General features: G+C 32.4%; 1 protein-coding gene across 2 annotated transcripts in view; it reads left to right on the top strand.

Moving 5' to 3' along the window:
- Window positions 1–14,332, top strand: part of Nemp (Nuclear envelope integral membrane protein) — an 88,287-nt gene that overhangs the window by 44,866 nt on the left and 29,089 nt on the right. For both annotated transcript variants that reach the window (XM_071693951.1, XM_071693950.1), the window contains exon 7: window positions 10,309–10,534. In XM_071693951.1, coding sequence (XP_071550052.1) covers window positions 10,309–10,534 — 226 coding nt within the window. The remainder of the gene's footprint in view (window positions 1–10,308; window positions 10,535–14,332) is intronic.

The following is a 14,332-nucleotide window of genomic DNA, read 5'->3' as shown; positions in this document are numbered from 1 at the left end:
TTACCTCGACTCTCCATAATCCCCAACTCGAATACCACAAACCCCTGATATTCATATAACAAATCTAAGCACAATGAAAAACTGAGCAAAAAAATTACCCAAGGCTATAGCCTAGGATTATACTTGATTTTTTTGAGCAAATAGATTCTCCAGCAATTAAAGCATAGAACCTTTTTACTTGTATGGTTGAATGACAATCTTTGGTTATAACCTTAAGATTCGTGTAATTAGTCGAGTAATTAGCATATTAATATAATTAATTATAATTAATATTAAATATGTGGTTAAGCGCTCAATTTTACGAAATGCAGTCTTTTGACTCGATATCCTTAATCACCATATAGAATACCACATATACCCTGAGTTTCATTAAAATCTGAAGAACTTGAAAATCTGAGCAAAATATTACCCAAGGCTATAGCCTAGGATTTTTCTTGATTTTTTTGAAAAAATAGATTTTCCTGAAAATTTCAGCATAGATCCTTGTACGTGTGTTGAATGACAATCTTTGGTTATAACCTTAAGATTCGTATAATTAGTCGAGTAATTAGCATATTAATATAATTAATTATAATTAATATTAAATATGTGGTTAAGCGCTCAATTTTACGAAATGCAGTCTTTTGACTCGATATCCTTAATCACCATATAGAATACCACATATACCCTGAGTTTCATTAAAATCTGAAGAACTTGAAAATCTGAGCAAAATATTACCCAAGGCTATAGCCTAGGATTTTTCTTGATTTTTTTGAAAAAATAGATTTTCCTGAAAATTTCAGCATAGATCCTTGTACGTGTGTTGAATGACAATCTTTGGTTATAACCTTAAGATTCGTATAATTAGTCGAGTAATTAGCATATTAATATAATTAATTATAATTAATATTAAATATGTGGTTAAGCGCTCAATTTTACGAAATGCAGTCTTTTGACTCGATATCCTTAATCACCATATAGAATACCACATATACCCTGAGTTTCATTAAAATCTGAAGAACTTGAAAATCTGAGCAAAATATTACCCAAGGCTATAGCCTAGGATTTTTCTTGATTTTTTTGAAAAAATAGATTTTCCTGAAAATTTCAGCATAGATCCTTGTACGTGTGTTGAATGACAATCTTTGGTTATAACCTTAAGATTCGTATAATTAGTCGAGTAATTAGCATATTAATATAATTAATTATAATTAATATTAAATATGTGGTTAAGCGCTCAATTTTACGAAATGCAGTCTTTTGACTCGATATCCTTAATCACCATATAGAATACCACATATACCCTGAGTTTCATTAAAATCTGAAGAACTTGAAAATCTGAGCAAAATATTACCCAAGGCTATAGCCTAGGATTTTTCTTGATTTTTTTGAAAAAATAGATTTTCCTGAAAATTTCAGCATAGATCCTTGTACGTGTGTTGAATGACAATCTTTGGTTATAACCTTAAGATTCGTGTAATTAGTCGAGTAATTAGCATATTAATATAATTAATTATAATTAATATTAAATATGTGGTTAAGTGCTCAATTTTACGAAATGCAGTCTTTTGACTCGATATCCTTAATCACCATATAGAATACCACATATACCCTGAGTTTCATTAAAATCTGAAGAACTTGAAAATCTGAGGAAAATATTACCAAAGGCTATAGCCTTGGATTTTTCTTGATTTTTTTGAGAAAATAGATTTTCCTGAAAATTTCAGCATAGATCCTTGTACGTGTGTTGAATGACAATCTTTGGTTATAACCTTAAGATTCGTATAATTAGTCGAGTAATTAGCATATTAATATAATTGATTATAATTAATATTAAATATGTGGTTAAGCGCTCAATTTTACGAAATGCAGTCTTTTGACTCGATATCCTTAATCACCATATAGAATACCACATATACCCTGAGTTTCATTAAAATCTGAAGAACTTGAAAATCTGAGCAAAATATTACCCAAGGCTATAGCCTAGGATTTTTCTTGATTTTTTTGAAAAAATAGATTTTCCTGAAAATTTCAGCATAGATCCTTGTACGTGTGTTGAATGACAATCTTTGGTTATAACCTTAAGATTCGTATAATTAGTCGAGTAATTAGCATATTAATATAATTAATTATAATTAATATTAAATATGTGGTTAAGCGCTCAATTTTACGAAATGCAGTCTTTTGACTCGATATCCTTAATCACCATATAGAATACCACATATACCCTGAGTTTCATTAAAATCTGAAGAACTTGAAAATCTGAGCAAAATATTACCCAAGGCTATAGCCTAGGATTTTTCTTGATTTTTTTGAAAAAATAGATTTTCCTGAAAATTTCAGCATAGATCCTTGTACGTGTGTTGAATGACAATCTTTGGTTATAACCTTAAGATTCGTATAATTAGTCGAGTAATTAGCATATTAATATAATTAATTATAATTAATATTAAATATGTGGTTAAGCGCTCAATTTTACGAAATGCAGTCTTTTGACTCGATATCCTTAATCACCATATAGAATACCACATATACCCTGAGTTTCATTAAAATCTGAAGAACTTGAAAATCTGAGCAAAATATTACCCAAGGCTATAGCCTAGGATTTTTCTTGATTTTTTTGAAAAAATAGATTTTCCTGAAAATTTCAGCATAGATCCTTGTACGTGTGTTGAATGACAATCTTTGGTTATAACCTTAAGATTCGTATAATTAGTCGAGTAATTAGCATATTAATATAATTGATTATAATTAATATTAAATATGTGGTTAAGCGCTCAATTTTACGAAATGCAGTCTTTTGACTCGATATCCTTAATCACCATATAGAATACCACATATACCCTGAGTTTCATTAAAATCTGAAGAACTTGAAAATCTGAGCAAAATATTACCCAAGGCTATAGCCTAGGATTTTTCTTGATTTTTTTGAAAAAATAGATTTTCCTGAAAATTTCAGCATAGATCCTTGTACGTGTGTTGAATGACAATCTTTGGTTATAACCTTAAGATTCGTATAATTAGTCGAGTAATTAGCATATTAATATAATTGATTATAATTAATATTAAATATGTGGTTAAGCGCTCAATTTTACGAAATGCAGTCTTTTGACTCGATATCCTTAATCACCATATAGAATACCACATATACCCTGAGTTTCATTAAAATCTGAAGAACTTGAAAATCTGAGCAAAATATTACCCAAGGCTATAGCCTAGGATTTTTCTTGATTTTTTTGAAAAAATAGATTTTCCTGAAAATTTCAGCATAGATCCTTGTACGTGTGTTGAATGACAATCTTTGGTTATAACCTTAAGATTCGTGTAATTAGTCGAGTAATTAGCATATTAATATAATTAATTATAATTAATATTAAATATGTGGTTAAGCGCTCAATTTTACGAAATGCAGTCTTTTGACTCGATATCCTTAATCACCATATAGAATACCACATATACCCTGAGTTTCATTAAAATCTGAAGAACTTGAAAATCTGAGCAAAATATTACCCAAGGCTATAGCCTAGGATTTTTCTTGATTTTTTTGAAAAAATAGATTTTCCTGAAAATTTCAGCATAGATCCTTGTACGTGTGTTGAATGACAATCTTTGGTTATAACCTTAAGATTCGTATAATTAGTCGAGTAATTAGCATATTAATATAATTAATTATAATTAATATTAAATATGTGGTTAAGCGCTCAATTTTACGAAATGCAGTCTTTTGACTCGATATCCTTAATCACCATATAGAATACCACATATACCCTGAGTTTCATTAAAATGTGAAGAACTTGAAAATCTGAGCAAAATATTACCAAGGCTATAGCCTAGGATTTTTCTTGATTTTTTTGAAAAAATAGATTTTCCTGAAAATTTCAGCATAGATCCTTGTACGTGTGTTGAATGACAATCTTTGGTTATAACCTTAAGATTCGTATAATTAGTCGAGTAATTAGCATATTAATATAATTAATTATAATTAATATTAAATATGTGGTTAAGCGCTCAATTTTACGAAATGCAGTCTTTTGACTCGATATCCTTAATCACCATATAGAATACCACATATACCCTGAGTTTCATTAAAATCTGAAGAACTTGAAAATCTGAGCAAAATATTACCCAAGGCTATAGCCTAGGATTTTTCTTGATTTTTTTGAAAAAATAGATTTTCCTGAAAATTTCAGCATAGATCCTTGTACGTGTGTTGAATGACAATCTTTGGTTATAACCTTAAGATTCGTGTAATTAGTCGAGTAATTAGCATATTAATATGATTAATTATAATTAATATTAAATATGTGGTTAAGTGCTCAATTTTACGAAATGCAGTCTTTTGACTCGATATCCTTAATCACCATATAGAATACCACATATACCCTGAGTTTCATTAAAATCTGAAGAACTTGAAAATCTGAGGAAAATATTACCAAAGGCTATAGCCTTGGATTTTTCTTGATTTTTTTGAGAAAATAGATTTTCCTGAAAATTTCAGCATAGATCCTTGTACGTGTGTTGAATGACAATCTTTGGTTATAACCTTAAGATTCGTATAATTAGTAGAGTAATTAGCATATTAATATAATTGATTATAATTAATATTAAATATGTGGTTAAGCGCTCAATTTTACGAAATGCAGTCTTTTGACTCGATATCCTTAATCACCATATAGAATACCACATATACCCTGAGTTTCATTAAAATCTGAAGAACTTGAAAATCTGAGCAAAATATTACCCAAGGCTATAGCCTAGGATTTTTCTAGATTTTTTTGAAAAAATAGATTTTCCTGAAAATTTCAGCATAGATCCTTGTACGTGTGTTGAATGACAATCTTTGGTTATAACCTTAAGATTCGTATAATTAGTAGAGTAATTAGCATATTAATATAATTAATTATAATTAATATTAAATATGTGGTTAAGCGCTCAATTTTACGAAATGCAGTCTTTTGACTCGATATCCTTAATCACCATATAGAATACCACATATACCCTGAGTTTCATTAAAATGTGAAGAACTTGAAAATCTGAGCAAAATATTACCCAAGGCTATAGCCTAGGATTTTTCTAGATTTTTTTGAAAAAATAGATTTTCCTGAAAATTTCAGCATAGATCCTTGTACGTGTGTTGAATGACAATCTTTGGTTATAACCTTAAGATTCGTATAATTAGTCGAGTAATTAGCATAATATAATTAATTATAATTAATATTAAATATGTGGTTAAGCGCTCAATTTTACGAAATGCAGTCTTTTGACTCGATATCCTTAATCACCATATAGAATACCACATATACCCTGAGTTTCATTAAAATCTGAAGAACTTGAAAATCTGAGCAAAATATTACCCAAGGCTATAGCCTAGGATTTTTCTTGATTTTTTTGAAAAAATAGATTTTCCTGAAAATTTCAGCATAGATCCTTGTACGTGTGTTGAATGACAATCTTTGGTTATAACCTTAAGATTCGTATAATTAGTCGAGTAATTAGCATATTAATATAATTAATTATAATTAATATTAAATATGTGGTTAAGCGCTCAATTTTACGAAATGCAGTCTTTTGACTCGATATCCTTAATCACCATATAGAATACCACATATACCCTGAGTTTCATTAAAATCTGAAGAACTTGAAAATCTGAGCAAAATATTACCCAAGGCTATAGCCTAGGATTTTTCTTGATTTTTTTGAAAAAATAGATTTTCCTGAAAATTTCAGCATAGATCCTTGTACGTGTGTTGAATGACAATCTTTGGTTATAACCTTAAGATTCGTATAATTAGTCGAGTAATTAGCATATTAATATAATTAATTATAATTAATATTAAATATGTGGTTAAGCGCTCAATTTTACGAAATGCAGTCTTTTGACTCGATATCCTTAATCACCATATAGAATACCACATATACCCTGAGTTTCATTAAAATGTGAAGAACTTGAAAATCTGAGCAAAATATTACCCAAGGCTATAGCCTAGGATTTTTCTAGATTTTTTTGAAAAAATAGATTTTCCTGAAAATTTCAGCATAGATCCTTGTACGTGTGTTGAATGACAATCTTTGGTTATAACCTTAAGATTCGTATAATTAGTAGAGTAATTAGCATATTAATATAATTAATTATAATTAATATTAAATATGTGGTTAAGCGCTCAATTTTACGAAATGCAGTCTTTTGACTCGATATCCTTAATCACCATATAGAATACCACATATACCCTGAGTTTCATTAAAATCTGAAGAACTTGAAAATCTGAGCAAAATATTACCCAAGGCTATAGCCTAGGATTTTTCTAGATTTTTTTGAAAAAATAGATTTTCCTGAAAATTTCAGCATAGATCCTTGTACGTGTGTTGAATGACAATCTTTGGTTATAACCTTAAGATTCGTGTAATTAGTCGAGTAATTAGCATATTAATATGATTAATTATAATTAATATTAAATATGTGGTTAAGTGCTCAATTTTACGAAATGCAGTCTTTTGACTCGATATCCTTAATCGCCATATAGAATACCACATATACCCTGAGTTTCATTAAAATCTGAAGAACTTGAAAATCTGAGGAAAATATTACCAAAGGCTATAGCCTTGGATTTTTCTTGATTTTTTTGAGAAAATAGATTTTCCTGAAAATTTCAGCATAGATCCTTGTACGTGTGTTGAATGACAATCTTTGGTTATAACCTTAAGATTCGTATAATTAGTCGAGTAATTAGCATATTAATATAATTAATTATAATTAATATTAAATATGTGGTTAAGCGCTCAATTTTACGAAATGCAGTCTTTTGACTCGATATCCTTAATCACCATATAGAATACCACATATACCCTGAGTTTCATTAAAATGTGAAGAACTTGAAAATCTGAGCAAAATATTACCCAAGGCTATATAGCCTAGGATTTTTCTAGATTTTTTTGAAAAAATAGATTTTCCTGAAAATTTCAGCATAGATCCTTGTACGTGTGTTGAATGACAATCTTTGGTTATAACCTTAAGATTCGTGTAATTAGTCGAGTAATTAGCATATTAATATGATTAATTATAATTAATATTAAATATGTGGTTAAGTGCTCAATTTTACGAAATGCAGTCTTTTGACTCGATATCCTTAATCGCCATATAGAATACCACATATACCCTGAGTTTCATTAAAATGTGAAGAACTTGAAAATCTGAGCAAAATATTACCCAAGGCTATAGCCTAGGATTTTTCTAGATTTTTTTGAAAAAATAGATTTTCCTGAAAATTTCAGCATAGATCCTTGTACGTGTGTTGAATGACAATCTTTGGTTATAACCTTAAGATTCGTGTAATTAGTCTAGTAATTGGCATATTAATATAATTAATTGTAATTAATATTAGATATGTGGTTAAGCGCTCAATTTTACGAAATGCAGTCTTTTGACTTGATATCCTTAATCACCATAGAGAATACCACATATTCCCAGAGTTTCATTAAAATATGAAGAACTTGAAAATCTGAGCAAAATATCATAGGCCTTGGATGTTCCTTAATTTTTTTAAGAAATAGATTTTCCTGAAAATTTTAGCATAGATGCTTTTACGTCTTTTGAATAAGAATCTGTGGTCAAAGCCTTGAAATTTGTTTAATTGGTCGAGTAATTAGCATATTAATGTAATTATAATTAATATTAAGTATGTAATTATGCGCTTAATTTTACGAAATGCAGTCTTTTGACTCGATATCCTTAATCACCATATAGAATACCACATATACCCTGAGTTTCATCAAAATCTGAAGAACTTGAAAATCTGAGCAAAATATTACCCAAAATATTACCTAGGATTTATCTTGATTTTTTTGAAAAATAGATTTTCCTGAAAATTTCAGCATAGATCCTTGTATGTGTGTTGAATGACAATCTTTGGTTATAGCCTTAGGATTCGTGTAATTAGTCGAGTAATTAGCATATTAATATAATTAATTATAATTAATATTAAATATGTGGTTTAGCGCTCAATTTTACGAAATGCAGCCTTTTGACTCAATATCCTTAATCACCATATAGAATACCACATATACCCTGAGTTTCATTAAAATCTGAAGAACTTGAAACTCTGAGCAAAATATTACCCAAGGCTATAGCCTAGGATTTTTCTGGATTTTTTTGAAAAAATAGATTTTCCTGAAAATTTCAGCATAGATCCTTGTACATGTGTTGAATGACAATCTTTGGTTATAACCTTAAGATTCGTGTAATTAGTCGAGTAATTAGCATATTAATATAATTAATTATAATTAATATTAGATATGTGGTTAAGCGCTCAATTTTACGAAATGCAGTCTTTTGACTCGATATCCTTAATCACCATATAGAATACCACATATACCCTGAGTTTTATTAAAATCTGAAGAACTTGAAAATCTGAGCAAAATATTTTCTTGTTTTTTTGAAAAAATAGATTTTTCTGAAAATTTCAGCATAGGTCCTTGTACGTGTGTTGAATGACAATCTTTGGTTATAATTTTAAGATTCGTGTAATTAGTCGAGTAATTAGCATATTGATATAATTAATTATAATTGATATTAGATATGTGGTTAAGCGCTCAATTTTATGAAATGCAGTCTTTTGACTCGATATCCTTAATCACCATATAGAATACCACATATAACCTGAGTTTCATTAAAATCTGAAGAACTTGAAAATCTGAGCAAATATTACCCAAATATTTCTTGATTTTTTTGAAAAAATAGATTTTCCTGAAAATTTCAGCATAGATCCTTGTGCGTGTGTTGAATGACAATCTTTGGTTATAACCTTAAGATTCGTGTAATTAGTCGAGTAATTAGCATATTAATATAATTAATTATAATTAATATTACATATGTGGTTAAGCGCTCAATTTTACGAAATGCAGTCTTTGGACTCGATATCCGTAATCACCATATAGAATACCACATATACCCTGAGTTTCATTAAAATCTGAAGAACTTGAAAATCTGAGCAAAATATTACCCAAGGCTATAGCAAATGGAACCATAGAAGTTAAGGAGAGTCATGGGATGAGTGAGGGCATAAATGTTCTGGGAGTATTTAGGAATGTTTGGAAAGAGAGGTCACTATCTGTGAGCATGACCTTGGGTAAGTTTTCAAGATCTTTTAGTTTGAATGATGTTGTATGGATGTAAGGCATGAGAATAGATGGGAATGATGGATGAGGCTGATTGTGGGAAGTGAAATGTTTGAGGACAATATGTGGGGTGAGGAGGTTTGATCCAGTAAGTAATAAAAGGGTTAGAGAGAGATTTGGTAATGAGAGTAAGGTTTAGTGAGCTAAAGAAAGGGTGCTGAAATTATTTGAGCATATGAAGATGAGTTATGAGAGATTAGAGATGGGAGGATGAATAGAATAGGATTTTGAGTGCTCTCAGCCTGAACATGCAGGAGGTTGAAAGGCATGCACAATGTAGAGTAACTTGGAATGGTATGGTGTATAGGGGTGATGTAATGCCAATGGGCTGAACCATAGTAAGGCATATGAGGCAGCTGGGAGAACTATGGAAAGGTCTATGGGGCCTGCTTGTAATTAAGGGGCTGTGGTTTTGGTGCATTATACATGACAACTTCAGAGTGGGTGTAAGCAAATGAGGCCTTTTCTTCATCTGTTCCTGGCACTGCCATGCTAATGTAGGAAACAGTGAACAAGTTTGAAAGAAGAAGAAAATGAATCACTTTTTATGGGATTTAAAGATTATTATTCTCCCAGTTCTCAGTGCATCACTTGAGTTTGCTTAGTATGTGATTAAAAAAAAGCATGTACCCAGTTCTTAATGTATTAGTAGATGCTGCTCAATTCTACTTGAAAGCTTCAAACAAATCCTGACATATTTTTATCATACAGTAATATAACATTGTGTTCAGCATATTGATTATTAGTATTCTTTTATCTTTTAAGTTTCCTTCTCATAAATGCCATATTAGTAAGTTAGTCTTTTAACAGGAACACTTTGTTTTTGCACTGGAATTCTGCTCAGTACTTGTTTTCTAGACATACCATTTGCTTTCAGATGAAAAAGTAAATATTTGAAAAGAATAAGGTAGCCCATGGAAAGAAAACTAAGAGGTCAGAAAGATTAAAAAAAGAGTTAGGAAAGTGGGAAAAATTATTGATTTTGAGTTTGAACTCTGTCTTGATTTGAAATATAGAACAGGGTACCTAGTAAAACTATTGCAAATGCAGCCAAAGCAAGTGAATTATAATTACATTGTTGATAGATATGAAGATAAGGTAATTACTGTATATTCACATATGATATTTTCATCTTTGATGATATATCTTCTAAAACAGGTTATGTGGTGGTAGCAGGTTTGATCAGCTTTGCTATGGTTTACCGCTATGGCCCACTAACAGACACGCGCTCAATCAACTTAGTTCAGTGGGCCATGCAGTTGGTGGCATTGCTAGCAGTATTTCTCAGCAGCCAATATCGTGAAGCAACACTTGGTCTTGTCATCATCATGGTAACCTATCATAATATTCCTGATAAGTGGAAGTCAAAGTTTCAAACATACTGGTAAGTTCTAACATGCTGCTTTTTTTAACTGCTTATTCATCTGTGGTAGTGTATAACCAGTGTTTTAGGTACTTCTTTTTATTGAAAGGAAATTCTAAAAGCAGGGGAAACTTTTATAGTGTTTAGTGTGATGTGTTTCTTAACCTCTCTTTTCAGTTGAAATAAATTTTGCACTTTATTTTTTGATATTTGCATTTTTAGAATTTTAATAGCTTCCAAGATGGGAATGATTAATTCCATGTATTCACTGTAGTAACATGGAGGAACTTCTCTCTAGTACTTAAGAAGGAGTTTGAATGAGTAGTGTAACTCATTTAGCTGTCCTATGAATGGATGATTTTCTTAATTAGTGTTTGTTCATGATTTCTTTATCTGTTGCCTGAAGAGTACTTGTCAGCTATGAATTTCTCAATATATTTCCAAATCCTCAGTTTTTCAAGTTTCTTTTGGAGATTTCTATAGAACCTCTTAAATGATATGATGAGATAATGAGAAAAACTAAATAGTGAACTTGGAGGAGCATCACTGCAGTATGTCTTTTTGCTGGGACTTAATGTGACCTCAAATGCCATTTAACTTATGAAAGATTGCCTCTGGAGCTCTTCCTCATAGATAACCTGCTTATCATATGATCTCACATTCAGTGACTTTTTTATTGCTCTTTACCAATATATTTTGTCACATATGTCTTCCATCTCAGCTCTCTTGTTTCTTTTGTCTCTGATCATTCTACTGTTTGTGCCCTCACTTTGCATGCCTGCTAGTCTTTGCTTCTCCTAATGTATCCCTGTCTCATCGTTCTTTTTTTTTTTTTTTTTTTTTTTGCTATTTCATTATTACTTTTCTTGTTTTCTGTTTCTCTGACCATTCAGCGCATTTCTTCACTTTGGTCTTTTTCTGTTGATTGTAAGGTGTAGATTCCCTCTCTGTAATCTTCCACCTTGCCTTATTTTTCCCTGTGTTTCTCTTAAGAGGCTATCACATAAGAGAAGAATGGACAAACTTAGAGACAATCCCCTGTAGTTCATTCACACACCTTGTGAAAGTAGTCAGTTGGAGCAGTGAATGAATGCACAATCCATGACTTTTCCATGTTCCTGGATCTAAACAAGCTGCTGTTAGACACTGGGAGTACACACATGCACTCACACATAGAGACCCAGAATGGGTAGACATAGTTGAGCATAAGTAGAATGAAAGTGGTATAGACATTCCTGAGCTGAGATGATGGGATGCGAGTGATCTCAGTCGGCAGGGAAGGTAGAGAAAAGATGAGAAAGATTTAATGGTAGTGCTGATGGCACTCTTCCATTTTGAAGTCATCTGTAGTGACACCAAGAAGTTTGAAGTCTTTAACAGGGCTTATTGTGATGTCAGGTGGCATGAGGTTGTCTGCACCCAGGTTGATGTGGATCATCACTGTCTTGTTGATGATGACATCATAGGCTGTAATGTATTCCAGAAGATTGCTGATGACGTGAAGGGTACTGATGTCCGGAGGGTTGTTTTTGATAGTGATGCCAAAAGTGGAGTCATCTACATATTTCCAGTGGTGGTTTGCATCCCTCAGGGTGTCATTGATAAGGATCAGAAAGAAGAGCACCCTTGTCTTAGTTCCCCCCGGGACATCGCAAGTGAGGGGAAGGAAGGTGGAGATGATGTCCCAAAAGCAGACAGCTTGGTTTGACCCAGTCAGGAAAGTCCACCAGCCATGAGGGAGGACACCTCCATAGTTCAAGGTTACAGCTTTCCTCATGAAGTTGTGGTTGACAGGTTGAAAGCCCTCATTAAGTCTATAAAGGTGAATGCCACTGAGGTCTTGCAGTTATGGTAGATGAAGTCTAGGAGGCTGACAGGGCAGTGAGTGGTTGAAGAAGACCAAATGTTCCAGACAGCTGAGGGTCTACTGAATATGCAGTGTCAGCATAGGCCCAGTCATTTGCAGAACTTTTACAGGTTAGACTCGGAATTATAATGATGGCAACAGGGTGTAAGCTGTAAAGAGACTATGGTTAGTGGATTTATATAGTAGAATGATATATGCTGTCTTCCATGTTATGGGGCATTTAGACTGTCAGCATGAATCAGTAACTATGGTAGTTAGTGGTGTAGCTGATTCATCTCAGAATTCTTTGTATGATTTCACATGAAGATCTCGGGATTTAGTTGAGCATTTGATTTTAAGGCACTGAAGATGCCTAGCTACTTAATATTCCTTTGCTTTGTTTAGGGGAGATAGAGTTGGTAGGTATGCTGGGAGAGAGCTTATGTTGAGTTGTCACTTTAGTCCAGCTATGTCAGTTAGAATCAGGTTAAGAGTGTTTTGACTGTGTGCAGGAAATTTAACTGAGAAGGATTTAGTTGGTCTTAGAGGCTGGTAGTGCCTGTCTCAGTAAAATTTCTACATATCACAAGCTTTAGACAAGAGTACCTTATCCTGTGTGTGTCAGATGTGTAGCTTGGGTTTTCTAACAGTAATTCCCTGGTGGGGAAATAAGCATGGTGGGATACCACACAGTAGATAATGGAGGCAATTTTCCACAAGTAGCTTGTTGGCATAGCCCCACGCATATCTTCATGCACATTAACTGTCAGTTGGGTAATATATAACTCTGTGACAAAAGAGTGCCACACCTCCCCCACATTTTGATGTAAGAAGGTGGTGAAGAGAATGTAGTTACTCATTGTACATATTTCAGTAGTTATTTGCAAGGCCTCCTTTATTGCTATGACCTGGTGGTGATGGCAGTTCCTCCAGTCTGTTAGGCAAGGAGGCGACATTTAACAGCTACAGGGTTGGCAGGTTGTACCACTTCCTTGGAACTTCAAAATGTTTTAAGGATTTAAGTTCACTATAGTTGGCTCAGTTGCTTTTCTATAACTGTGCCTTTGCATACCTCTGACATGAAATATATATAAAGATTTTAATCTCTCACAAACATTGTTGTCAGGACAACCGTTACCCTTTTTTAGATGATAGAGCAGAGTACTGGCGTATGTCAGTGTCATGGTGTTTACCCAGGGCAACGTGGCCCTGACCCTGTAACAATATGGACCCACACAAGGGTGTGCCATAAAGTTATGCTTCCTAGTTTTGTATTCTTGAACAGGTTCATATAGGTGGATGAACCAAAGTGCTGTCAGTTCCCACCCATTACTGTAATTTTTTTTTAGTTATGTCAATAGAGATTTCACATCTTCATCAGTCATCATGGTAGACAGTGACAACACAATTGTCAATAACCATGCAGTTATTGAGTTTCTGATTGCAGAAAACATTCCACCTGCCAACTTTTGCTGGCAAGTGAAAGCTGAACATGGTGGTGATTGTGTACGTGTGAGTTTTGATTGCCTTTGGGCTAAACATATGGCTGAGACTTTTTCATTGCATCAGTCAACATTATGGGAACCCATCATGCTCACACTTCTTAGTACCTAAGATTAGCAACAATAATCTGTACTTACTCACGTGAAATGCCAAGATTGGTAGCCATTGTTTGCTAAGATATGTGCCAATTCTTTTTGATCATCTCATCAGCATGCTCTTAGTGATCCTTATCGATTGCTGTTTGTGGTTTCCCACTATAGAGTATATAATTCAGTTCAATATGTCCAGTGTCTACATCAGGCATACACTTAGCCCAACAGCAAACATTACTCACATCTACACAATCATTTCATTACACAGCTTTTATACTTCAAGCATGAGATTTGTGAATAGTTTACTTTTTATCCCTTGAGAAAAAATTATTTATTATTTAGAATAGAGGATCATGTGAATTACATGTTGTCAAGTGT

Source organism: Panulirus ornatus, chromosome 56 (genome assembly GCF_036320965.1).
Source record: "Panulirus ornatus isolate Po-2019 chromosome 56, ASM3632096v1, whole genome shotgun sequence".
In the NCBI taxonomy this organism is placed as follows: Eukaryota; Metazoa; Arthropoda; class Malacostraca; order Decapoda; family Palinuridae; genus Panulirus; species Panulirus ornatus.
This window is presented reverse-complemented; position numbering and strand designations above follow the sequence as displayed.